The sequence below is a fragment of the Aethalodelphis obliquidens genome, unplaced genomic scaffold (genome assembly GCF_003676395.1).
Source record: "Aethalodelphis obliquidens isolate GAN/ISIS:26980383/991018 unplaced genomic scaffold, ASM367639v1 scaffold61, whole genome shotgun sequence".
Classification (NCBI taxonomy): domain Eukaryota; kingdom Metazoa; phylum Chordata; class Mammalia; order Artiodactyla; family Delphinidae; genus Aethalodelphis; species Aethalodelphis obliquidens.
In genome coordinates this window covers 5,460,417-5,485,566 of record NW_020838005.1, presented here as the reverse complement: position 1 = coordinate 5,485,566, position 25,150 = coordinate 5,460,417, and the positions used below count along the sequence as shown (strand labels likewise).

The 25,150-nt window shown below is 39.6% G+C and overlaps 1 protein-coding gene across 7 annotated transcripts in view; it reads left to right on the top strand.

Moving 5' to 3' along the window:
* The window catches only part of KIF13B (kinesin family member 13B), a 187,182-nt gene that overhangs the window by 100,738 nt on the left and 61,294 nt on the right, over positions 1 to 25,150 (top strand). For all 7 annotated transcript variants that reach the window (XR_003428978.1, XM_027088008.1, XM_027088009.1 and 4 more), the window contains 13 exons: positions 1,087 to 1,217; positions 4,717 to 4,803; positions 6,322 to 6,512; positions 7,056 to 7,266; positions 8,156 to 8,318; positions 9,812 to 9,958; positions 11,376 to 11,525; positions 11,814 to 11,942; positions 16,827 to 16,997; positions 18,259 to 18,416; positions 19,720 to 19,852; positions 24,169 to 24,315; positions 24,929 to 24,958. Coding sequence is in view for 6 of the 7 variants with exons in the window: in XM_027088008.1 (XP_026943809.1) it covers positions 1,087 to 1,217; positions 4,717 to 4,803; positions 6,322 to 6,512; positions 7,056 to 7,266; positions 8,156 to 8,318; positions 9,812 to 9,958; positions 11,376 to 11,525; positions 11,814 to 11,942; positions 16,827 to 16,997; positions 18,259 to 18,416; positions 19,720 to 19,852; positions 24,169 to 24,315; positions 24,929 to 24,958 (1,848 nt within the window). In the remaining variant the exon portion in view is untranslated. The remainder of the gene's footprint in view (positions 1 to 1,086; positions 1,218 to 4,716; positions 4,804 to 6,321; positions 6,513 to 7,055; positions 7,267 to 8,155; positions 8,319 to 9,811; positions 9,959 to 11,375; positions 11,526 to 11,813; positions 11,943 to 16,826; positions 16,998 to 18,258; positions 18,417 to 19,719; positions 19,853 to 24,168; positions 24,316 to 24,928; positions 24,959 to 25,150) is intronic.

Below are 25,150 nucleotides of genomic sequence, written 5' to 3'. Positions count from 1 at the left end.
GATGGAACTGAAGTCTGTAGTTCCTGGTTGGTGATTTAAGTGTGTGTGTGTGTGTGTGTGTGTGTGTGTGTGTGTGTGTGTATGGTATTTAAAGCATATTGGACTGGATGAGATCATCATGGTCAACTGTCAGCAACCTGCTTCCATGGGTTAAATCTCACCCCCTGCCTGTTTTCATATGGCCCAGGAGCCAAGAATGGCTTTTGCATTTTTTAAATGGTTGGAGGAAAATCAAAAGAATCATAATATTTTGGACTCTTGAAAATTATATGAAGTTCAGATTTCAGTGTTCATAAGTAAAGTTTTATTGGAAAGTAGCCACACTTGTGCATTTGTATATTGTCTGGCTGCTTTCACACTACAAGGGCAGAGTTGAGTAATTGTGTATGACTCAAAAAGCCTAAAATATTTCATATCTGACCCCTGATCTAGGTGTGTATAAGGAGAAGGTGGCCTAGGGACACATCCCAGCCAGTGTCAACATGTAAGGGCAGTCAAATGTTGAAGCACGTAAGAGGGAGTTCGATTTTTATGTCTGTTTTCTCAGGTACCTGCCAAAAAGTGACACTGGTGATTAGGGCTTAGAGAATTGAGTAGTTGGGGGTTTAGGGTCAGAAGAACACATCTACCATATCTTTTATGAGGTCTAGGGAGACCATGTAATTCATAAAATAATTCAGACTCCTTGCATTTGAATAGCTCTTTATCTTTGTAGACTCATCTTGACTGAGACCAGGTAGGTGATGTAAAACTTAAGTAACTGTAGTTTTCAGACCATGCTCTGAGAGTAGTATAGAATATTTGGAATCACGATTGCAATGGAAAATAACGAATGTAATATAGACATTAATGTAAAGGTTGTAGGTTTAAAAGTTATAACTCAACTCAGTGCATTACTCCTTATAAGGAAATAGAACTTGTAGAATGAATTCTATAGAAAGCCAGAAATTCCCTCTGTCATTCCACTTGCTTTAAAAATCTTTTAGCTAAGGTAACGGATCAATGTATCAGAGCTGAGAGTAGATGATTTCAGTTTGTGTACATGTAAGAATGCACTATTAATCAGTGAATTTGATTCTTTTGTAGGAACATACACTGATAGGTTCAGCAAATTCCCAAGATATCCAACTATGTGGAATGGGAATTCTTCCTGAACATTGTATCATAGACATCACATCAGAAGGCCAGGTTATGCTGACTCCTCAAAAGAACACCAGGTAATGTACTTTAATTAGTGTTAATGTCACAGTAATTTTTAAGACGAAGAAAGTACACTAATTGAGGATGGTATAAAGACGTTTGGCCTTTGTGTGCTTTTATGTTCACTTAAAGAAGATATTCAGTTAGTTACCAAGTCCTTAATATTTAACTTTTTAATATGGCTTAAACCAGTCCTTCCTCTCTATACGTACTGCCGTGGCCTTATTTAAATAAGGTCCCCATCAAATCTTTTTTTTCTTTTTCTTTTTTTTTGCGGTACATGGGCCTCTCACTGTTGTGGCCTCTCCCGTTGCGGAGCACAGGTTCCGGACGCACACGCTCAGCGGCCATGGCTCACGGACCCAGCCGCTCTGCGGCATGTGGGATCTTCCTGGACCGGGGCACGAACCCACATCCCCTGCATCGGCAGGCGGACTCTCAACCACCAGGGAAGCCCCCCATCAAATCTTGATTGGAACTCCTGACAGCACCCTAATCTTCCTGGTCCACTCACCATACAACCAGATGGCTTTCTTCTATTCTTGATGCAAAAATCCCTTACATCCCTCCTGCTTATCTCCTATTCTTCTGCATCTGCCATTCCTCTGGCCAGCTAAGTAACTCCTGTTTGACCTTCAAGGTTAAGTTCTGTCACTGTCTACTTTGGTCTAAAATAAGGGCCCCCAGTACATTTTCCTAGTGTACTTTATGCTTCCTGTTATGTTAATACTTCATACTGTGTTCTTGTGGGCTGTTAGCCTTTATTATCACATTGGACTGTGAGCTCTTTGAGGACAAGGACCTTTCTTTTTTGGTTCTCTATCCTTAGCGTGTAATACCAGACTAATAAATAAGTGCTCAATAAATAATGAATAGGCATAACATTACACAAATTAAATATTTGTCAGTTTGTTTCCTTGAGCTTTGAAACTGTTATTGCCCTGTTGTGTAACTGGCTATATAACTGTTATAGGTGATGGTTAACTGACATATTGATCTTCCGAATGTTGATTCATCATTATATCAAAAAATCATTAATACCATCACTAATTTCATCCATAAAGTCTGTAAATATTTGGAAGCTATCAAGCTCATGGTAAAGGATACAAGTGAGAAAAGAAAAAAATAGAGCGTAAGCTGGCCCAGCACTCCCAGCTCTGGTGTGCTATTCTCCTATTAAATAATCGCACAGATACCAACCCCAGGGAAGGTTACTCTGAGGCTATGATGAAATAAGATGAAGCAGGCCACATAATAATTTTGTTTCAGCAGAGACAAAAACCAGGGTCACTATGCCACACCCAAAATACCAAACACCTTCTCTCGGCCAAGTGATTGGCTGTTCCTTCACCAGTTACAACTTTATCCTCTGTGGATAAGATTTTTGACAAACCCGATCATAGAATTACTCCTGCTCTCTGGCAGTATCTGGTATATACAGAACTCTCACCTCCTTAGACCCTCTCCCAGGATGAGCAGCTGAAGCCCAGTCCTGCAAGAGTCCCCCCGGGCCCCCTCACTGAGATGCCCCCATGCTTCCGGTGGTGTCTCCTCCCTCTGCGTGAGTAATAAACCCAACTGGTTCAACTACGGGAATATTCCTGGTGGTCTTTGGTTGGAAGACATTGACACAAGTTTCCCAAAACTCTAATTTTCACTTGAAAGCTTGACATTTACAATTGGCAACAAATACTGTCAGCTGTTTTTGTCAAAGTGACGGGCTGGCCTTGTTCATTTTCGAGAAAATGTCTGCCAGAAACCCACTTTGAGTATGTCTTCTGCTCAAGACAGTTCTTATACTTTGGTATGTATTAGCACAGTGCTTTGTGTGTACTTCTCATTTTGTCACCTGGAATGTTTAAGAAGTTGTGTACTACTCAAGGGTCAAAATTTACTAAAAGTAGTAATTTATTATTTTTAAAAATTTATTTCTGTTTTTTAAAAACATTTTATTGGCGTATGGTTGAGTTTTACTGCTTCATCAAGGACCTTTTCAAGTGAAACATTTTTAGAAATTGTGGGTGCGTGGCAGTGAATAATCCAGTGACTACTTATAAATGTTTGGTGCCACTGCTTTCATTTGTGCTGTAACACCAGCAGTTTTACTCCTTGCCAGTGCAAACGTCAACACGGTGAAAAAGGGCAGGTTAGTGCTATTATAAAAATAAATTTGCTCTTCGGGACCCCATACAGACCACATGTTGAGAACTGTTATTATAGTCGTGCTTTTATTTAACTGCTGGAGCTTTAAAAAATAAGCCTCTGTATGTGTTTGCCTTTAATTAAACTCCTCACTGTATGTAAGGTATTCGTGTCATAAAGGCTAAAATCTGCTAATTTTAGTAGGTCCCCTCTTGTCATAACTCTAGTTTTTGAGCTCGTGCTTTGAATAATCAGACTGTAGGAGCATAGAGACCAATTACTTCTAGTGCTTAAAAACCCACATGGTAAGTGAAATCTAGATGGAGAGTTAGGTTTTGTGTGTATGCATATACATTAGAAATAACTGGCGGTACAAAGCCAGGTGAGTGCCTTAGGAACGTAAAGAAACTAAGGTAGTATTGGTTGGAGTGACAGAGGAAGTAGAAACCAAACTGGGCTTTGTGAGAAATCAAACTGAGTGAGACTCAGGGTGATAGAGAACGGGAACCCTATTCCAGGTTATAGGACTGGGGTAAGCCTCGCTTTGGAGGAAGAGTCAGCCATGTTTAGTGGACAGAACATAACACCCCTATTACCCCCCTCTTTTTTTTTGTTGTTGGAGTTGAGAATTCACTAGAAGTGGGGAAGAAGGAGATAAAGAGGGTTTCCTTTTGCAGGGCCTTTAATGTCAAGTTAAAGAACTTGACCTTTATCCTAAACCTAAGCAGCTTAGTCATTCAGTGGAGAGAGGCATGATGACACTGGTATTCCAGGAATATCAATCTTATTGTGGTATGCATAATTTTCTGTTTATTTCCTGCTCCTCTAAAATTTTTCCTTAATATCCTTCTACCCATCATTTCTTCTGTTGAACTCAATTGTCAAGATAAGCAGTCAAGTGGGTCTTACAAATCTTCTATCTATTGATAGGATATGCACATTTTTCTGTGCTACAGGAAGTTACAGAAGAGTTTAACATAGGCCTCATTTCTTGTTACTGATACTATAGATATTTCTGAGTTTAGTTGGTTGACTGGCTCTTTTTATCCATGTAGATTGGACATACTTGTTTTAGTTGTAGTGTACACTGCTACCATCTTTTTATTACTGGCTGCAGTGGTTCCATATTTGCTCCGTAATATGCTGTATAACAAATTTAGAGCTTTGAAAGATAGAGGATAATAATCTATGATACTTGGTACCATAAGCATTTAAAATAAATCAGCAAAAAAGGAAATACAACTAATAAAATTTACCAAGGGCAGATTTTATTTTGGGGAATTGATTCTTTTGTTTTTCCTATATTGTATTGGAAAAATTAAAGGAGAGAACATGATAATCATTGTTTATATGTTTGACCTCTTCTCCCCACAGAACATTTGTAAATGGCTCCTCTGTATCCAGTCCTATTCAGCTACACCATGGGGACAGGATATTATGGGGGAACAACCACTTCTTCAGGTATGACATTCATGGCTCTTAAATAGGTAGATTTTTGATGATTATACTCTGAAATAGAAAAGTATATATTAAAAAGTAAACTTAATGCTATAAGTATTCTATGTTGTTTTGTGCACATAAGTACATATTCACTATACATATGCATTTATTCACTATACATACGCTTGTTCACTATACGATTTGAGCCCAAGGGACACATGAACAAGTACACTCAGGAGAAATACTGTGTTTACTTACATCGTTTTTCCTTTTTACTTCCCAGTGGAAGATGATTGCTTTGCCGTCTGGTATAAGAATTCATTAATTATTTTCTGACATGCTTGTCTTTTTGTTTTTTTTATTGGAAAAGTAGTGGTTTAAGTTTCCTTATCCATAAAATAAGGTTAATATTTCATTTAGGAATGCTCTCAGCTGCATGTAATGGCAAACTTGACTATAATGGCTTAAACAGATAGTTCATTTCTCTGACAAAGCCGAACTCCCAAGGAGGATGGTTATTGGCATTGGCTAAGCCTCTCAAAAGAGTCATGGCAGAAGTCGTGTCATTGTCTTGGCTTTTCCCTGTGGTCTAAAGATGGCCACGCCACTCCAGACATCAAGGCAGCACTCAGGCACATGCGAAGAAAACGAGGTAGAAGGGTGGCAGGACTAGTCCTGACTGTGCTGATGAGAAGAAGCAGGAGTCTTCCCAGAGTCCCCAGCAACCTTCCACTTACCTCTCATTCACTAGAATTTGCCTCTCAGCTGCAAAGGAGGCTGAGAATGAAAGTGTCTGACCTGGGACTACATATTGTTTCCCATACAAAATTGGTGTTGTGTTGGTGAGGACGGACTGGCTAGATAGAGTGCAAAGTTAAAATCCTGGTCTGTTCCTCTACCTGTCCCTGGCCCTGTGTTTCCTACATCAAGCTGACTAGATCCTTTGCTTGTGGGCCAGTTGCTATTTTGATTGTTGAGAAAAGAGGGGTACAAAGTGTGTGGAAAATCTTTTTCATTTTTTTCCTTAAACTTAATCAAGTGTAGATTGCTTGGCTTAGTGTTCAAAGTTTCATAGTTTGGGTTAAGTTGATCTTTCCACCATTATCTCACGCAACTTTTGCTCTACAAATTTTGTGTATCTCTGTGTAATTTTTAATTTCTCCAGAGGCTATGAGAGTTTCCATTTTTCCTCATGCTGTTCCTCTGTCCTAACGCCCTGCTTTCTCCTCAGCCTTTAAGGCTGGGCTCAGATGACTTCTTATTCTGTCATCCCTGCCTCTTTCAGTCCAGCGTGAGGTGGTCCTCAGCTTTTCTCTGACACCTAGCTTGTCACGTGGCCTTGTGTCACACTCTCTGTTGTCATTATTTACGCATGTGCCTGTGTTTTATTTCTACTACTAGAATATAAACTTCTGAGTACAGTAATTGTCTTATATGCACATAGTATCCCCTTGGCATCTAGCAAGTGCTAATATTTAATTAATGCAATGAATAAATGCATATCTTTCTTTAAAAGATAATATTCTTTTTCTCCCCAAGACTTAATTTGCCTAAAAAGAAAAAGAAAGCAGGTGGAGAAGATGAGGAACAAGACACGTCCATGAAGAATGACACCAGTTCTGAGCAGCTGGATGTGGATGGAGACTCATCCAGTGAGGTGTCCAGTGAAATCAACTTCAATTACGAGTACGCGCAGATGGAGGTAACCATGAAGGCTCTGGGCAGTAACGGTGAGCAGATCTGTTGTGCTTTTTAGAATCTTTCAGAGTTGCTAGACTGTTAGAGTTGTTTACAATGGACACTTTTTAAATGTTAGCAACAAAGGAAATCTTCATGTTGTTCTCTGTACTCAATTCTTTTGTGACTTTGGCCTTAATTTATTATGCTTATAAAAACTTGTTTTTTCTTTCTGCCTTGATACACAAATCACTGAAAACTTTGTTCTCATTGATAGAATTTCTCAGGTTTGAGACTTGACTGCCACTGGCTTATTATTGTAGTGGATTTCCGGACCGTTAACTCTGTCTTAGGTTATGTGTAGAACATACAAATAGACCTGCTTTTTTTATATGGAAGATGGTTTGGCATGTATCTGACAGAACAGATAATACGATCAGTAACTGGGAGTAAGGAAAGTTAACTGTCTATAAGAATCTTGCGTTATTAATTAGGATGACAAACAACATAATAATACAGAACATTTAAAGTATATTGTGTTGTGCAGTTAACCTTTTATTATTTGCCTTAAAAAAAAAAAAACAACACTTGTTTAGATCCCATGCAGTCAATACTGAACAGCCTAGAACAACAGCACGAAGAGGAGAAACGGTCTGCATTGGAGCGCCAGAGGCTCATGTACGAACATGAACTGGAGCAGCTCCGGAGACGGCTGTCTCCTGAGAAACAGAACTGTCGTAGTTCGGACAAGTTTTCCTTCCACTCACCCAGCGCTCAGCAGCGATTGAGGCAGTGGGCGGAAGAGAGGTAGGTGGAGCACAGGGCCTGTGCCACCTGCGTAGCATATGCTCGTCACCTCTAACCCACCTGCATAACATACAGAGTGGAAAAATCTAGGCCTTACTTTAAAAATGAATTACATTAAAAGAGAGTGTTACAGCTAGGAACCACTTGGCATTGTCTTTCCCCTCCCCACTTTTGAAAAAAAAAATGGGAATTGTCAACTTATATTGATTTATTTAAAGCCGCCCCTGTTAGGTGCTGCCCCATTTTCAGTTTGTATGGCTTTTGGATTTGACTAAACAAGTATGTGTACTTAGAAGTTATAGTTTATCATTGTATATTATACTTTAGGTTCTGAAGCATGGGTAGATGCTTTTTTTAAAAAAAGAAAAAGAGAAAGGTGGTTTATCAGGTAGGTAAAGCATGGTACCAATGAGATTCAGATTGCAAGTTTGATCTCTATTTGAGCTAATTAGCATTGCACTAAATGTTTTATCCATGGTTACAGACGTATTTAACTAACCTCTTGCTCTTCAGAGTTTGGTCTGCAGACAGGCAGCATCTCTGTCACCTGGAGATTGATAGAAATGTAGCATTTTGGGTCCCCCACCCCAGACCTACTGAGTCAAAACCTTCAGTTTATCAAGATTCCCAGGTGATTTGTATACACAGTCAAGTTTGCCAAGCCCTAGTCTCTGGCCAGCTTCTTACAGGAGCATGTGCCAGTGCTTGTAACGTAGCCCACATTCAAGTGTGTGCATGGGCCAGTGTCGGTGATGTATTCCCTGTGTGCAAAAGACAGTTGTAAAGCTTGGTTCGCAGTTTGGTGTTAACGTACCATGCACTATATAATATTCTGATGTGCTGCTTTAATGGTTATCTGCCCCCCACCCCCTTTTTTTTTTTTTTGAAGAGAAGCAACACTGAATAACAGCCTGATGAGGCTGAGGGAACAAATCGTTAAGGCCAATCTGTTGGTGAGAGAAGCTAGTTACATTGCGGAAGAACTGGATAAACGAACAGAGTATAAAGTAACCCTACAGATTCCAGCTTCCAGCCTCGATGCCAACAGGAAGGTGAGATTGATGTTAATGAAAACAAAGATATCGCTGGATAAAACGCCTTCATATTATTCAGACACTGGGGTGGGGGGTTTGCCCTCATCCCCATCCCCAGCAGTACCCGTACCCCAAGTGGTTCTTCCCTTCATGCTATTCCTCTGCCACCCGCCACCCCTTGCCCCCCAAGTTAGGGATTCATTTTACCTATAGCATGTTATTTTCTACTTGTCACTAGATGGCATGGCACAACTGTCCACTAGTTGTTTCATGTGGGTATTCAAGATCACAATTCTCTCTATTTTTTATAATGTAAGAAGCCTAATAAAAATCAGAGGTCAAGTCCCATCATAGTCTCCTATCCTTGCCATTCAGTTTTCTCGCTTATTTGGGTTCTTTTATAGCTCTTGATCATGTTAGTACATAATTTTTGATGGATTAGGTAGAGTTTTGTATTCAGATATTCGTTTCCCTAGCCGGCTGAATATAAGGTAGAAGGGCCTTTGCAGTATGTGAGAGAACGGTAATTTTTGAACTTCAGAATTCTAAAATCCTTGCTTCGTTACGTAAATTCTGCTTCTTTGGAACTGATTATAGGCAAGATGTTAAGGCAACATTGGCGTCTTTCATAATTCTCCAAAGTTCTAAGTAGACGTATCAGAACAGTTTAAAAAATTTCCGGTAAATCTCAGTTGATTAGATATCTGATAGGTCCATCTCTCTGGGGGAGATCTACAGGGCCATTTTTATTTTCTACATTGTGATTTCAAAACATTTAAACATGTTTTCTACATTAAAAGCACGTTGCTTTCTAAGCTAGAAAAACTTAAATGAGTACTATTTATTTTTTTTGAGGTGAAATTCACGTAACATAAAGTTAATTAAAGTGAACAATTCAGTGGCATGTAGTACATTCACAGTGTTGTGCAGCCAGCATCACTACCTAGTTCTGTACCGTCTTAATAATAAATTCAAACTACGTATATTTGGAATTTGGTATCATTTGTTGCCTCCAAATGGGTAAATAGGATACTTTTCACAGCTTACTCTTTTAATCATTTGTGTTTTGTATCACATTAAGATACTTAGCCATTCAGAAATTTTTTAAAATGCTAACTTTTGAAAGGTAAAAATTCTTCACCATCCATCCCACAAACTTTCCCTTCCCATTCAGTGCTTATGACTCTCTTCCTACCCACTGATACTCTTTGGTCATATGATGTCCTGAATAAAACATTTTTGACTTCCCCATAGACATAGTCTACTTTTCTGGGATTTGAGTTTAAATTTAGATTTACACTTAAATTTAAATTTTGACTGCAGTTAGATAGAAAGAGGTTATACTAAGCTTGTAAGATTTCTGGGAAGTTCTGCACTGAACAGATTAAAGAATGATACAGTTTCCATTTTAGTCGATGACATTTGACTGGTGGGTATAGAATGTTGGGGTTGATGTCTACGATGCATAGATATCTCTGTGCTTCCCAACGCCACTCTTACTGTCTTCACAGCGAGGCTCTCTCCTTAGTGAACCTGCCATCCAGGTGAGAAGAAAAGGAAAAGGGAAGCAGATTTGGTCTTTGGAAAAACTGGACAACAGGTTATTGGATATGAGAGATCTTTATCAGGAGTGGAAGGAGTGTGAAGAAGATACCCCAGTAAGTTATTTGAGAAAAACTACTTAACTGATAGTCACAGAAGGAACCACTCAGGAATGAGCCTGCCCATTTTAGGGAAGAACTGTTCATTTTTCCAAAATAGCTTGTTTAATAAATACAATACTTATTTTAATCCTGTCAATTGTTTAGCTAGTCAAGAATTTTAATAACCTGTTTTTCTGGCATCTTCTCTCCTCCACATTTGTGTTCTCTGGATTTCTAGTAGAATCTTCTGTGTTTTTCCTGGCTTCTGTTGGTGTTACGTGTATCTGTCTCCCATGGTTTTACTCAGGCCTTAATATCTCTCTTCCCATTTCTCAACATATTTTAACCTTGCAAATAACAAAACTACAACATCTGTTTTTTGAACTGAACATCAGTGGTACCTTAATATTTATACTATTAGGAACATTTTTTGAAGGCGTTTTGATCCTAAAGCAGGTGCCATAGATCTGAACTCTGGTACTCTCTCCTCAAGTTTCAGGTTTGCTCATTTAGGTCAGCCGTGTGCTTGTACCTATTTAAAATAGAAGTATGAATTATGTATATTTTTACATAGTTTCAGCGCTGCTGGTCCTAGGGCCCCATAGAGTTGTTCACTTCCTTAGCCTCTTGTTTTGTAAAAATGTTCATCAAGGGCTTCCCTGGTGGCGCAGTGGTTGAGAGTCCGCCTGCCGATGCAGGGGACACGGGTTCGTGCCCCGGTCCGGGAAGATCCCACATGCTGTGGAGCGGCTGGGCCCGTGAGCCATGGCCGCTGAGCCTGCGCGTCCAGAGCCTGTGCTCCGCAACGGGAGAGGCCACAACAGTGAGAGGCCCGTGTACCGCAAAAAAAAAAAAAGTTCATCAATAAAAATGACTTCTTATAGTTAGATGACATTTTTTTCTTAAAACATTTTTTTCCATTTTCTTCTGTATTCCTCTCCTATTTCAACTTAGAAATGAAATAACATTAACAACAAATAACAAGCAAACCACACTCTTGTAAGGGGGTCACCTCTCATTAGCAGCAGCGTGTCTAATGATTTGGTAGGGACAGGTAGAATAGATGTGAATGAAAAATAGAGTACTTTTGTACACTCTGCTGATTTTTCTAGTCAATGTATGCTTTCTCTATTTTCACAGCAAGGTTTCCATGTAAGGGAGAAGAAATGATGAAAGTAATGATGTGTTATTGGGATTGCTCTCTCATGGGTGAAGGGTGCTGACCACCATTCTAAGGGGGAATGAGGAAGAGTGTGTGTGTGTGTGTGTGTGTGTGTGTGTGTGCGTGTGCGTGCATGTGTGCGTGCATGCAATACGATGCTATACTTCAGCTAAGTTTAGTGACTTTATTAGACTGCATCAAAAAGTGGTAGGTTGAATGCGTTTATTTTAAGAGATTTTCTGAAGCTGTATGTTTTGAATCTCTTTAAAGGTGATACGGTCTTACTTCAAGCGTGCAGATCCGTTCTATGATGAGCAGGAAAATCATAGTCTCATTGGGGTGGCTAATGTCTTCCTGGAGTCCCTCTTCTATGATGTGAAGTTACAATATGCTGTTCCAATCATCAACCAGAAGGGAGAGGTTAGTTTTCTCCTCGTGCCTTGTGCCCCGCAGAGAGCAGTTTGAGAAACAACAGGGTGGTGATAGTAAATTGTTGTTATAATTTTTCATCAATAACGACAGGCATTATCTATGTGTATTATTAATATCTGTGTTTCCATACTGCTGGATGGTGATTATTCCAAATAAATACTTTGAGGTAAAGTAACTGGTAGAACCTGTTATACCACTAAGCTAACCACTTGACTGTACAACAGAGGAAAGAACAAAATCTGGAGAAAGGATCTGCTTTTGTCCCCACTGCTGTAGGTGGCAGGCCGGCTGCATGTAGAGGTGATGCGCATTAGTGGTGACATCGGGGAGAGAATTGCGGGAGGTGATGATGCTGCAGACGCGTCCTTTGATAAGGAGACCCAGGAGAACAAACTCGTGTGCATGGTAAGGCCCACTTGCCTTTAGAAGTAGTAGAAGTGCAGCTGGTTTTGAGGATTGTGGTTATTTAGACAGTAAATACTGTGTCCTTTTTCAAATTTTGAAAATATCTGTCTCTAAATAAATCTTTAGTATTTAGTGTTCTAGAAACCGTATTTCATCACATTTTCCTGACATTCCAGGTAGCCAGGTGTTTCCACTCCCTTCCTCTGTGACCCCTTGGATAAGTCACCTCTTTCTTCTGGGCTGTTCTGCCCTAAAATTATGTGAATTTGAGTTTGTCTGAACTTCTCTCTAGAGAAGCCAGTTTTCTCACACAGGTTTCCTCCTCCTTTTGGGCCTCTTCTGATGCTGGAGGTGTGTCCCAGCCTTGGTCCTATTGCTAAGCAGCCGCCTAAGCCACTCTTCACCCTGTCTTTGCATGTTTCTTGTTTCCTCTTCAGGAGCATGCCTTTGCTTGTGCTGTCCCGTCATGTCCTCGCCCCAGACCCTTTCCTCTCTGCTCTTCCCACGCATACTGTTCCTGAACTGTGTGTTGAGTATCATCTGTGAGACACTGTCAGGCGCTGGGAATATGAAAATGAGTCAGGCAGGACTCGTGCTGTCAGGGGAGCAACCTGTGTAGTTGGTGTGCACCTCTGGGGGACGCAGAGGTAAATGGAGGACTCCAGTACTGTGTGTCCCGTGTGCTCTGAGAGGGGTAGATAGGAGTTGTTCTGGGACACAGAGTAGGGGTCATCAATGAATGCACATAGTGAGGTCTGAGGGATATTTCTGGAAAGATGAGACTCAGAGTGAACTGGAAGGAGAGCATGTTATGTAAAGCTGTCCTCTCCCTAGGGGGCTGTGGTATCGTCACGGGTGGTTGCTTGGGCGCGTGTTAGGTCAGCATAGGTAGGGCCGCCTCTTCACTCATTACGACAAGGAGAACATCCCATCGTGCATTTCCAGGCACACTCTAGTGGGCCAGGGTGCCACGGGTTGAGAATCACCCAGGCACCACTTAAAAAGGTTTTTGAAGACGAGAAATCAGCAAGGGGCTTAGACACCGTGTGTGAGTGAGGAGGCCATTCAAAGGTGAGGCCAGGAAGCCCACACTTCACTCTCATTTCATAGTCTATCCTAGGTCCAGTCTTGTAGCTCAGTAAATATTTCTAGAATTGAGTTTCATTTTGAAAGGAGTAAGTTAGGCATCAGCTACATGTATGGAGCAGCTAAAGCTGTTAGAGTTGGGCCACTTTCCATAGGTCTTTGCATGTATTTAGGAGGCCTCAATTAGTAATTGACGGTCCATTGCTTTCGTGTGACGGGGAAGTATTCTTAATTCACTAAACGGTGAATCTTTGTACTGTACTCGATTTCAGAACATTTCCTTTGAGGTTGTATGATTATCAAAGATGGGGAGACATAGGCTTTGTGACTCATAACGGCCCACTTTAAAGGGGATGGACCAGAGATGCAACCTGTGAAAGTTACCATTAGTGAAGTAACATGTGAGGGTACTGTCTCACTTGGGAAATGTATCTTTGTCACTGGGTAACTTAGGCTTTTTTTTTTAAATGAAGTTAAAATGTATTAATATTTTTTTATGGAAGATATCAAACATACAGAAAAGTAGTAGGATAGTGTCATTGACCCCTATTCATCCTCCCTCGACTATCAACTCATGGTCAGTCTTGTTTCGTTCATATACACAAGCTGCTTCTCCGCTGTCCCCTTCCCTTGGATTATTTTGAAGCAATCCCAGACATCATATTTCTTCAAGAATAGTTTAGTATATATATCTCCAAAAGAAGAGGACTTTTAAAAAACCAACCTAGCCAGGATATCATGATCAAGAGTTAATACTTTTTTAATATCATGAAATATCCAGTCAGTTTCCCTGGTCGTCTTGGCGTCTTTAGTCTATTTTATATTTTAATCTTTAGGCTCTGGCCCTTATGCTTGCTCCCTCCTGCTTGCCCTCTCTCTCTCTCACCCTGCAATTTGTTTATTGTAGAAACTGCGTTGTCATCGTGTGTTTTCTCATAGTCTGGATTTTGCTGATTGGTATTATTTACTGTGTTAAGGTGTATTTGCTGTAAATTGGGAGTTAGATATAAAGGTGACCTATGGGGGAGGGGAGGGACGATGATCCTTTACAGGGTGAGGTGTCTTCCATCAGAAGGCACATCATGTCTGGTTCTCTTTTGGGGTTGTTAGCAATCGTTGATGGTTATTACCTAGGTATTTCATTAGGAGTTAGAAAAAATAATTCTATCATCCCTTCATTTATTAGCTGGAATTCTGTAGAGTGAACCTTCCTACTGTCAACTATTTTGCTATTCAGAGGTACAATTTGTATCTAAAAGGCAGGGTGAATGCTCCGTTCTCTCCCTTTATTCTCTAGTTTTCAAAATAATGAATTGGTTTTCCTACTATTATGCAAAAGCGACAAGTGAGGTTTTTTTGGTTTGGTCTTCGTATCATTATGAACTCTTGGATTTAAATGTACTTGGTGTGTTTTGATCCATTGTATTCATTACCTATATCGAAGCTCAAACGATCCCATCTTTGACCCGTGGAGGCCTCTTCGGGTGGCTCTTGAGTCCTTTGATACAACCCTAACCCTCAGAGAGTGTGCCAGCTTTCCTGCTCTGGAGTGACGCAGACTGTACATTCCTTGTCCCAGACCATTTCTCCAAGGAACTGGATCCCTTTCAGTGGGGAATGGTTTTTAGACACCATATTCTGAGTGTGTAATAGCCTTTTGTGTAAAAGGAGGAAGACAAATAAACTGTATGGTGGGGAATAAAACAAAAGATACCAGTTTGGGGGCACTTAAGATATCACAGGTGATGAGTATCACTGGCCCTTAAAAGACGACTAGATTTATTTTTCTGTGATGAAAAAAAGTATGCACATATTAACATATCGATCATTTTAATTACATTAAATAAAATTAGTATATTTTAAAACCGCGAACAACATCAGTGTCTCCCGACATTTCTGGGCTGTAGGTCTTGAGCAGTGGCAAGTTGAAGTCTGTGGTATTCTGACACCTGGTGGTGATTTTGGTTTCGGCAAGCAAATACTTAAACCTATGTTCTAGATACCATTCCTGATATTTTTATTCCTGATATTCTTTATTCCTGCAGTCTCATTCCTGAGGAGTTGCCTATAGGGGAGAGAGTTCAGCATATGAAACCTTGCTTTCTTATTTATTTCAATCTTAAAATTGAAATTGATTTCTAAGAAAGAAAATTAACTTTCAGATGGAATTCAGTCACAAAGAAGTATGTATTGAACATCCATCCACGTAACGCCTGGTAGTGATTTCATTCATTGTATTTCATTGGTATGGTTAGTCCTCACACATCTATCATTAGGTAGCTATCCTGTTTTCCATAGGAGAAAAACTAAGCCTAAGAATTAAAGTAATTTGCTCATAAACAGAAGCTAATAAGTGGCAGAAATTTTTATTTAGATCTTTGTACTCCAGAATATTGCAATCTTCCCAAATACCACATTGCCTCATCTTAAAGAATATAATAAGCATTTTAAACACTTAATGAAAAGGGCATGGTTTTTAAAATTTAATGAAAAATTAATTGCCAAATACTAATGGCTCTATTTGGTTTGGAGAAACAAAATGTGTTAGTCAATCTGTCTTTCATAGCCTGGGAATTGCTATCTAGATGTTTCAAACTCTATGCCATCACAGAAAAAAGTGAGTAATAGCAGGAGTGCCCATCCGTTGCTTACCCATTATAGAAGAAAATAGTCGTCTGCTTTGCATGATTTTCTGTGTCATTATTAATGCTTCGTTAAACAGTAAGAACATTTGTGGTTGCTAAACTATGTAAACTTCTGCCACATACTCAAATCTGTTTTTGTTTATTTTACGTACTGGAGGTTTAGAGTGCGTCATACAACATGTAGGAAGCGACCAGGTGAAGAGCGTGATAACTGATCAGTGTGCAGTCTCCTGAAGGTTGGCCTCATGGATTATGAAGTCAGAATTTAGCTTAGTTAATTTCAGGATTTACTTTCTTCCACAACTTATCACAAAAGTTAAAAATCAACCTGACACTGCCTGCCAAAAGAAATATTTAGACCATTGGCTGCTTTAAAATCTATTATGGGCATTTCTTCTGGGGGCGTTCGGGTCTGATTAAACACATACTTCTGTAATCTCATGTAGTTATCACAAAACCCCACACCCCAGCAGTCCAGGGCACATTTCCTTTGATCTGGCCCTCCTCCCTGAATCTGCATGGAGAAGGCATCATACACATTGCTGCAGAGAATGGTCAGCGGTCACCATCTTTTGTCTCCTCCGTTCACCCCTCCAGATCTTCAGAGTATACATTCCTGATGCTTTTAAAGTTTTCCAAAAACGCTCTAGTAGCAAGTAACATTCCAGTTGAGAACCTTGTTCTTTATTATACATTAAAATATCAAATAAATGTTTTTTTGCCCTTTTCTGAATATTTACTGCTTACTGGTATGCACACTGTTTTCATTCTTCATTCATCATTCTTAACAATCTTGTGTCCTTGGGCCGTATTATCCATAGTTGGCCGAGTTTGTATGATTGAATGGTGCTGATGTTTGAGAACTTTCTTCTTCTGAAGATGATGATATAAAAAACTAGAATTTTAAATGTTCTTCATCAGCCTGTAAATGCTTTAAAATGTCCACTTGTATATCCTCAAGGTTACTGATACCTTGTGTCAACCTCTCACTAAATATGACATTTCACAGATGCAAAAATACAGCCCAGGTTGAATGAGATTTGCTCAACGTAAACCAACTGTTAGTGACACAGTCAGGACTAGAGCCTGTGTCTCTGACTCAAAATACTTCTTGGAACTTTCTGAGTTAAAAACAGTCTTCCTTTTCCTTCAGGTTAAAATACTTCAAGCCACCGGCTTGCCACAGCATCTGTCCCACTTTGTATTCTGCAAATACAACTTCTGGGATCAACAGGAGCCGGTAATTGTTGCACCCGAGGTGGATACCTCATCCTCTCCTGTCAGCAAGGAACCTCAGTGCATGGTTGTCTTTGATCAGTGCAATGTAAGTGTGTTTTCCAGACTGGGGCAGCATTTAATTACTCAGGTCAAAACAAAAAACAACCCATATTTTGTTGAGTAATTTGGTACCAGTCTGTGTCTTGGATCAGGTTCTTAGAGTGGGGTTGGAGTCAAAGACTAAAGTGCCGTCAACACACTGTATGTACATGTTAACTTACACAACGTTATATGTCAATTATATCTCTGTAAGCCTGGGGGAAAAGCAAAACTATAGTGTCAGTGCATGTAGCTCCTCCAGCATCAAAAGTTAACTTTTGTGTGACTATATGTACATATGTCTGCTCTTCTCCAAAAGGAATCCATGTTTTGTATGAGTTACTGGAGAAACTGTCATCTGGGAAGGTTAGGAAACTAGTGTTTTAGAGAAAGTGAAGATAGGGAGACAACAACTAGCATTGTGGAGCCCCTAATATTCTGTTCAGCACTTTGTGATTCTTTCATTTGCTCTTTCCCACAGTTGTATTTGATGACAGTGCTTTTTTTAGCTGAAGAAGTCGGTTCAGAGGTCATTTGCCCATGGCTAGTAACTAGCAGAGCCGGGACTGTCAGATTCTAAATTCTCTTTTTCTACTTTATCTCACTTGAGCCATCTCATTTTTTTTTTTTTTCAAGAGAGGTCTCTTTCTAATCTGTTTAAAACAGAAATACTTCTGTTGTGCTAAAGATCGAGAGAGAGAGAGAGAGATTCTATGACTTTTTAAAATAAACTTTTTTAGAGCTTAATCCTAATTATTGCAAGAGGCTGTTTTACATCTATCGTACAAAGCTGGACAGATAGGAGAATTTTTTTTAAATAGGTGATTATTTGCACTGATGATCAGTATTTATTTCCTTTCTCTCTTATTATTGGAGATAGTTAACTTCCTAAAAACTGGAAAAAATTGTTTTTCCAACACACTGCTGCCTTACTGGATGTAATAACTTTTATATCAAGACATAGATCATTGTTGTCATTCTTAATATAATTATTTATACTTTCAAAAATAGCTCCCAAAATATTGCTAACAAAATAGAATACAGTGCTGGTCTTTCACAATAGATTTTCAAGGTGAAAAGTTTTTTAAAAAGCAGAGTTAAGAACCTCGGGCCATCTGAGCATTCATTATGGGTATTGGATGACAGTTTTGTCCTATGGCTAAAACATTCTATTTCTCTTCTCCATGATGAAGTGAGGATATGTCAGGTGTAAGTAATTGTAAGGTCACTAGAAGGTGTTTTCTTCTTCTGTACCTACTTCCTTTCAGGAATTTTCTGTTGGCATCACTGAAGACTTTATCGAGCATCTTTCAGAAGGGGCTTTGGCAATTGAAGTCTATGGCCATAAGATGAATGATCCTCGGAAAAACCCAACCCTGTGGGATTTGGGGATTATCCAAGCAAAAACACGCAGTCTTCGGGACAGGTGAATTTTAGATATCCATCTGATTCCATTTATAATTTTAAAAAATTGCTAGAGATTAATATTGCCATTTATAAAGGTTGCCCCTTCCTGAGCATTACCAGTATTCCAGTAACAGCTGGTGTTATGTCCACGGTATTAACAGCACAGTTAAACTTCCTTGGAGGAGTGAACTTTGAAGAGTGATGGGAAAAAGTTAAGAAATAGGTAGTTAAGAATGAAGTGTGAAATGAATTTTTGGAGAATAGGTTGATTATCATTATGAAATACTTCTAATTAATCATCTGTAGAGAAAATAGATCAAGATATACTCTGGAATTCAGGTTTACATGTTTTTTTTTTTTTTAAATAAATTTATCTTTGGCTGTGTCGGGTCTTCGTTACTGCGTGCGGGCTTTCTCTAGTTGTGGTGAGCGGGGGCTACTGTTCGTTGCGGTGCACGGGCTTCTCATTGCGGTGGCCTCTTTTGTTGTGGAGCACTGGCTCAGCACACAGGCTTCAGTAGTTGTGGCACTCAGGCTCAGTAGTTGTGGCTCGTGGGCTCTAGAGCACAGGCTCAGTAGTTGTGGCACACGGGCTTAGTTGCTCCGCAGCATGTGGGATCCTCCTGGACCAGGGCTCAAACCTGTGTCCCCTGCATTGGCAGGTGAACTCTTAACCACTGCACCACCAGGGAAGTCCCTTACTTATTCTATCTTTAGCTCAAAGTTCTTTTCAAATAGCATTAATCGTGGAAGGAGGAAGGCTTACTTGTTGACCAGGATTTTAAACAGAAGAGTTAAAAGGAAAAGACTGAAAGAGCATATATTTGTACTGCATCTAATTATAGATGAGAAGCAGATTTTCTTCTTTTTTTTGTATTTAGAAAGTTTTACCAAATACTAAATTAGACATTGGGATTTTTTTTTTGATTCTCTTATTGACCTCAGCAGAGATACTTGTCCAGTCACCAAAGCATACAGTACTACCTTTGCTGTATGAAAAGATAATCACTGCAACTTACTTCTGTACTTCTGATAACAATGTTTAAATTTTTGAATAACCACTTTGAAATAGATTTGTAATTATCATACCTTTTTGAATGAAATAAAGGCATCATTTTTAGTTCTGATGTTGTTTGTTGAACTTTGCTTTTAATTACATTTGCCAGTATGTATTTGTGTATTACTCACTGAACTACAGATAATTCTACTGAGTTATTCTGTTTGGAGGTTATTTTCATCATTAATTCTCATGTGTAGGATCCTAAGCTGCCTGTATTGAAATAGAAATGTATGATTTTCCAAGAACTTCAACTATTTCCTAGATGGAGCGAAGTCACCAGGAAAGTGGAATTCTGGGTTCAAATCTTGGAACAGAATGAGAATGGTGAATACTGCCCTGTAGAGGTAATTCCTGCAAAGGACGTGCCAACAGGTGGAATCTTCCAACTCCGGCAGGTAATGAAATTTTTAATGTTAACATTGAATTCTTTGGTGTCGTAAAGGTTAATATTGGATTCCTTTTAGCAGAAACATCAGGGATAATGAAATCTAGATTGGCCAAGACCACTTATTAAAGTTTTCTCTCCCTTCATGTGTATTTTCTTTCATTTTCAAAAATAAAGCTGTTTACAGTATTTAAAACCAGCTTCTGTGAAGTTTAAGTAAGAAAAAGATAAGCTTTGGGGACTCCCCTAGTGGCACAGTGGATAAAGCTTGCGCTCCCAGTGCACAGGGGTTCCGGGTTCAATCCCTGGTCAAGGGAACTAGATCCCACATGCATGCCGCAACTAAGGAGCCAGCAAGCTGCAACTAAGGAGCCAGCAAGCCACAACAAGGAGCCCACGTGCTGCAACTAAGGAGCCCACCTGCTGCAACTAAGACCCAGTGCGACCAAATAAATAAATATTTTTTTTAAAAAAAGAAAAAGATAAGCTTTATAGTGACTTAGAATTGAACTGTAGGAAACAAAACAAACGTATCAAGCAGCATTAGAACATTTATAAAGACGAGGAGAGGCTGTGTGACATGGCAGAAAGAACAATCACTTCAGAGTCTAACATTCTGGGGTTTGGTTCTGGCTGTCCCATGGCCTAGCTGTATATCCGTGAGCAAATTCAGTCACCTCCCGGAACCTTTCCTCAGGTGTAAAGTGGAGCGGGGTGATAACACCAACTTTGTAGGGTTATTGTGAGGATTAGAAATACTGTATATGGGGCTTCCCTGGTGGCGCAGTGGTTGAGAGTCCACCTGCCGATGCAGGGGACACAGGTTCGTGCCCTGGTCTGGGAGAATCCCACATGCCGTGGAGCGGCTGGGCCCGTGAGCCATGGCATCTGAGCCTGCGCGTCCGGAGCCCCCGCTCTGCAACGGGAGAGGCCACAACAGTGAGAGGCCCGCGTACCGCAAAAAAAAAAAAAAAGAAATACTATATGGAGCCCAGTGCTTGATACATGGGAGATGAGAAGTGTTTTTCCCTCTGATGCCCACCAGTTCTCTGCTTCTCTGCAGGCACCAACTGGGTGTCTTGTAATTCAGTTCAGTTTGGACCCTAACTACCCAGAGCGAGCATCACACTCCACAGGTTTAAGGGCCCAGACTTACACAGGACTGCCCTCACTTCAGACACCAGCTGCAAGTATCAGGGCCCCAGGTCACCCACATTTCTGTCCTACTTGGCTACAGTTGAGGGTTCCCGCAACTCTCAGGTTTCATAGTTTGCTGGAATGACTCACAAAACTCAGGAAAGCCCTTTGCTTACTGTTACCAGTTTACTGTAAAAGATACAACTCAGGAACAGCCAAGCGGAAGAGCTGCACGGGGTAAGGTGTAGAGGAAGGATGAGGAGCTGCCGTGTGCCCTTCGCTGCGCCAGCTTCCCAGCACCTGACGTGTTCACCAGCCAGGAAGCTCTAACCCCATCGTTAGTAGGTTTTTACGTAGGCGTGGTGGATGACAGCACTGGCCTTTGGTGATTAACCCCATCTCCAGCCCCTTTTTTCTCAGTCCCTGAGGTTTTGGCGTAGGGCTGAAAGTTCCAACCTTCTGATCAAGGCTTGGTCTTCCTGGCGACCAGCCCCAATCCTGAAGCCACCTAGGGATCTGCCTAGAGTGACCAAATGAAAAGTCACATGGTTAAAAGACGCACCTATCACCTTTATCATTAAGGAAATTCCAAGAGTTTTAGGAGCTCTGTGCCAGGAACTGAGGACAAAGACCAAATATCTTTTCTATCTTACTTAACACGTTAGGTAAATAGGACACGTTAAGTAAATGCAGCTAGGTAGATGTGAATACCTGCCAGAAACCAATACAGCAGAGACACGTGTGGGACTTGTCACTTAACCCCAGACAGATGTGATCTGTAGTATCTGTGCTGCAAGTTAAAGATGAGGGGATCTTAATAGAATTTACACGTAAGACTTGGAAATACTCGTTTGCTATTCTTTACATGAAGTCAACATTTAGTAGAATATTATTGCCTGTGATAGTTTCCATACTTTAAAACAGTAGTAAAATATTAGAATGGCTCAAGAAAATGAATGTTGAAATCATTCAAAGCAAAATATGAGAAAAGGTTAAAGGAAAAAGTTTGCTTAAATAAGTTTCTGAATGTCTTAGGAGGAGGAAAATGATAAGCACTTGTTCTCTGACCCTAGCAAATGAATTTTAGCAAATCCATTCATGTATAGACAAGGCACTAAAAGCAAAAGGAAATTAGTTTAAAATATAGTGTGAGATATATACATAAAATAGGATTCATAAGGGTGTGAAGAACATCTTTTCCTGAACATCTGTTAAAACTATATATATCCTCTTTGGATGCCTTAGAAATTCTTCATCTCCCGGAAGGCAAGACCAGATAATTTTCTGTGGTTTAGTATAAATTGAATATTTAAGTGTTTTTCACACTTCTGGCAACCTTTACTAAAAGTGTTCAAAGATATCTTGGGTATATCAGGAAAGGCTTTTTTGAAGGATGTGCGTCTTGACCTGGGTGGTGAAAGAATCATGTTGGAAGGGTTCTTCATATATAAATGGCAGGAATAAAGATAGAGGGTGGAATTAGGTAAGTTTGGGTAGAAAGTATCAGTAACTTGTAGGAAGAGCTAGAAGCAGTAACAGAAGAGGTTATAGAGGCTTGGGGCAGCTAGTTCATGGAGGGCCTTGGATGGTAGACTTATTAGAATTCAAAATGGGAACCTATTGTTCTCCAACAGGAAAATAGCAGAGGAGAACTGATTAGATTAACTGCATGCATTTGCTAGTAGTAGTTTGTAGTTAAAAAATAGTCAAATATCGGCAGTTACAAGAAGTTCACTAATAGTTTATGTATTGGTAAAGCTGTTCAAAGCTTTTCTGTGAAGCATTAAGCCATTCCTGGATCTTTTCCCTCCATTTTTCTCTCTCTTTATCCTGTATTCTCCCCCAAAGTATAGGTACTTCACCCTTCACGTTTGGGCGCACATTCAGAATAGGTCACTTCCTGTCTCAGGAAAAGTGAAAACCAAAGGTAGCTAATTGAAATGACTAAACTATTTCAGACAATTAAAATGTTTTCTTCTTTGCACAAAATATCTGATGCATAGTCCTCGGAAAATATTAAAGACATCTGCAACCCATCTCTTTAAATCTAGCTTGATAGAATCAATCATTGCCTAAGCTGATTTTCCTGATGATACAAAGCTCTTGGGAATTAAAATCCAATAGAAGAGGGGAAGGGTAACTGACTTGAAATTACATGTTGAGATTCTGTTTTTCAAATTCTATTTTACATTCCTAGAATTTATAAACCAACTTTGAAGTCAGTGATTGGGGATACTGAGAATTTTCTTTTAAAAATTACTTCATTGTAAATATTCAAAGTCACATAGTGTTTATTGTGAAAACATGCTTAAAGAAGGAACAGTTTCTTTCTGATCAATTCTTCATTTTGCAACTTGGCTTAAAATTATTTTATTTTGGGATGAGAGCAGTGAATTCAGGATAGTGTAATCATTCTTATTATTCTGATTGCTTATTTTTTAAAGTGGATCCTACTATATATACTGGCTTTGGTAATCTGCTTTTGTAAAAGAAGTCTAGTTAACATCTGTCACTGTACTCTTTAACTTATATATCATGTATGTTTTTCTATAGCAATATTTTAATGACCATGTAAATATTTCATTAATATACTATAGTTTAAGCAGTTATCAATGCTATACATTTAATTTGCTTCTAATTTCTTGTTATTCTTAACATTGCTGTAAGATTCTTTATGTACATATATGATTACTTAAAACAGGTTCCTAGAAAGTTGAATTGCTGGGTCAAGGGATTCTTATTTTTTAAGGCAAATTGCCCTGCAGAAAGCTTTACCGATTTATATTCCCACCAACAGTGTATGTAGTTGCCTTTTTTGTAAACTTTGGGCAATATTGTAAATTGCCTTTTTAAAAGATAATTGCTAGCTTAGTAAGTGAAAATAAAGGTGTTTCATGCTTATTTTAATTTGCTTATTAGTAAGTGGAACATTTTATATTGTCTAGCCTTTTGCATTTCCTTTGTTAGATTGTTTTAAAGTTTTTTTTGTTGGAAAAAATATCTAAGCCATATATTTGTTCCTGATTAGTTTTTGAATTTGTAATTTACTACTAAACATGTAAGATACGGTGAGATAGCATCTCTAAAGATAAATGCTTTTCTCATCATCAGCCTGTAGGGGTCTCTCTAAACCAAATTTTTGGGAATCAAACCGATTTTGAGAAACTCTTAAAATTGTCTGTGATACAGGGGCAGTCCCGGCGAGTCCAAGTGGAAGTGAAGTCTGTGCAGGAGTCTGGGACTTTACCGCTGATGGAAGAATGTATATTGTCTGTTGGCATTGGATGTGTAAAAGTCAGGGCGCCGAGATCGGCCAAGACGCATGAAACCATCCATGTAAGTCTCTGTTGACAGACCCAACCAGACAAGAGAGTCTTTTGGAACCTGGCAGAAAACTGCCTTCCACAAACAATTCTTTCAGTATTTTATTTTCTTGGATATCTTTTTTTCTTTTCTTTTCTTTTCTTTTCTTTTTTTTTAATTGTATTGCATTTGCGTGGAACCACTGCACCAGCTTGTTGGTTTTCCCTGGTACACGGCAAAGTGAGGGTTAAAACATCTCAGCCTCCGGGAGTTCCTCAGTGCCTGATTTCCGCCCCCCCACCCCTCTGCAGAAACCCCCTGCTGGCTCATAAAGACTATTTGCCAGCAGGTGTTTGATTTCCCCTGGGGAGTGGGACTATAAACCCAGCAGGGGGAGAGTATTGTACTAGCTCCCTGAAAAGGTCAAATGAGGTTCTTCACTTTCCTATGAGAAGCTCAAGGTTTCACTCCAACTACCTGAAAACTGTAAAACCGAGAGTGAGGGTGAGCGTGGGTGGGAGATGAAAAAGCGTATTCGTTAAAGTAGAAAATATAAAGTACGGGAAAAGATTCAAACTTCTTTAGCGTAGTCTGATTCTTGGGTAAATGATTGTTTCGGCTCTGCATAATATATTTTTTCTCTTAGGAGGAAGAGGAGGACATGGACAGTTACCAGGTAATGAAGCACGGGTTATCCTAGTCAAATAAGTTCGATTAAAGTACTAAATTACACATTCCTGAGTCTTGCCATGCTGTTACTTAGTAACTACACAATTAGTTTTGATTCAGATATTGCTTTGTCTGAAGTTAAAACAGAAGGGAACAATCATTTGTGACTGTTATCCTTTTCCAAACCTGGAGCTGCCCA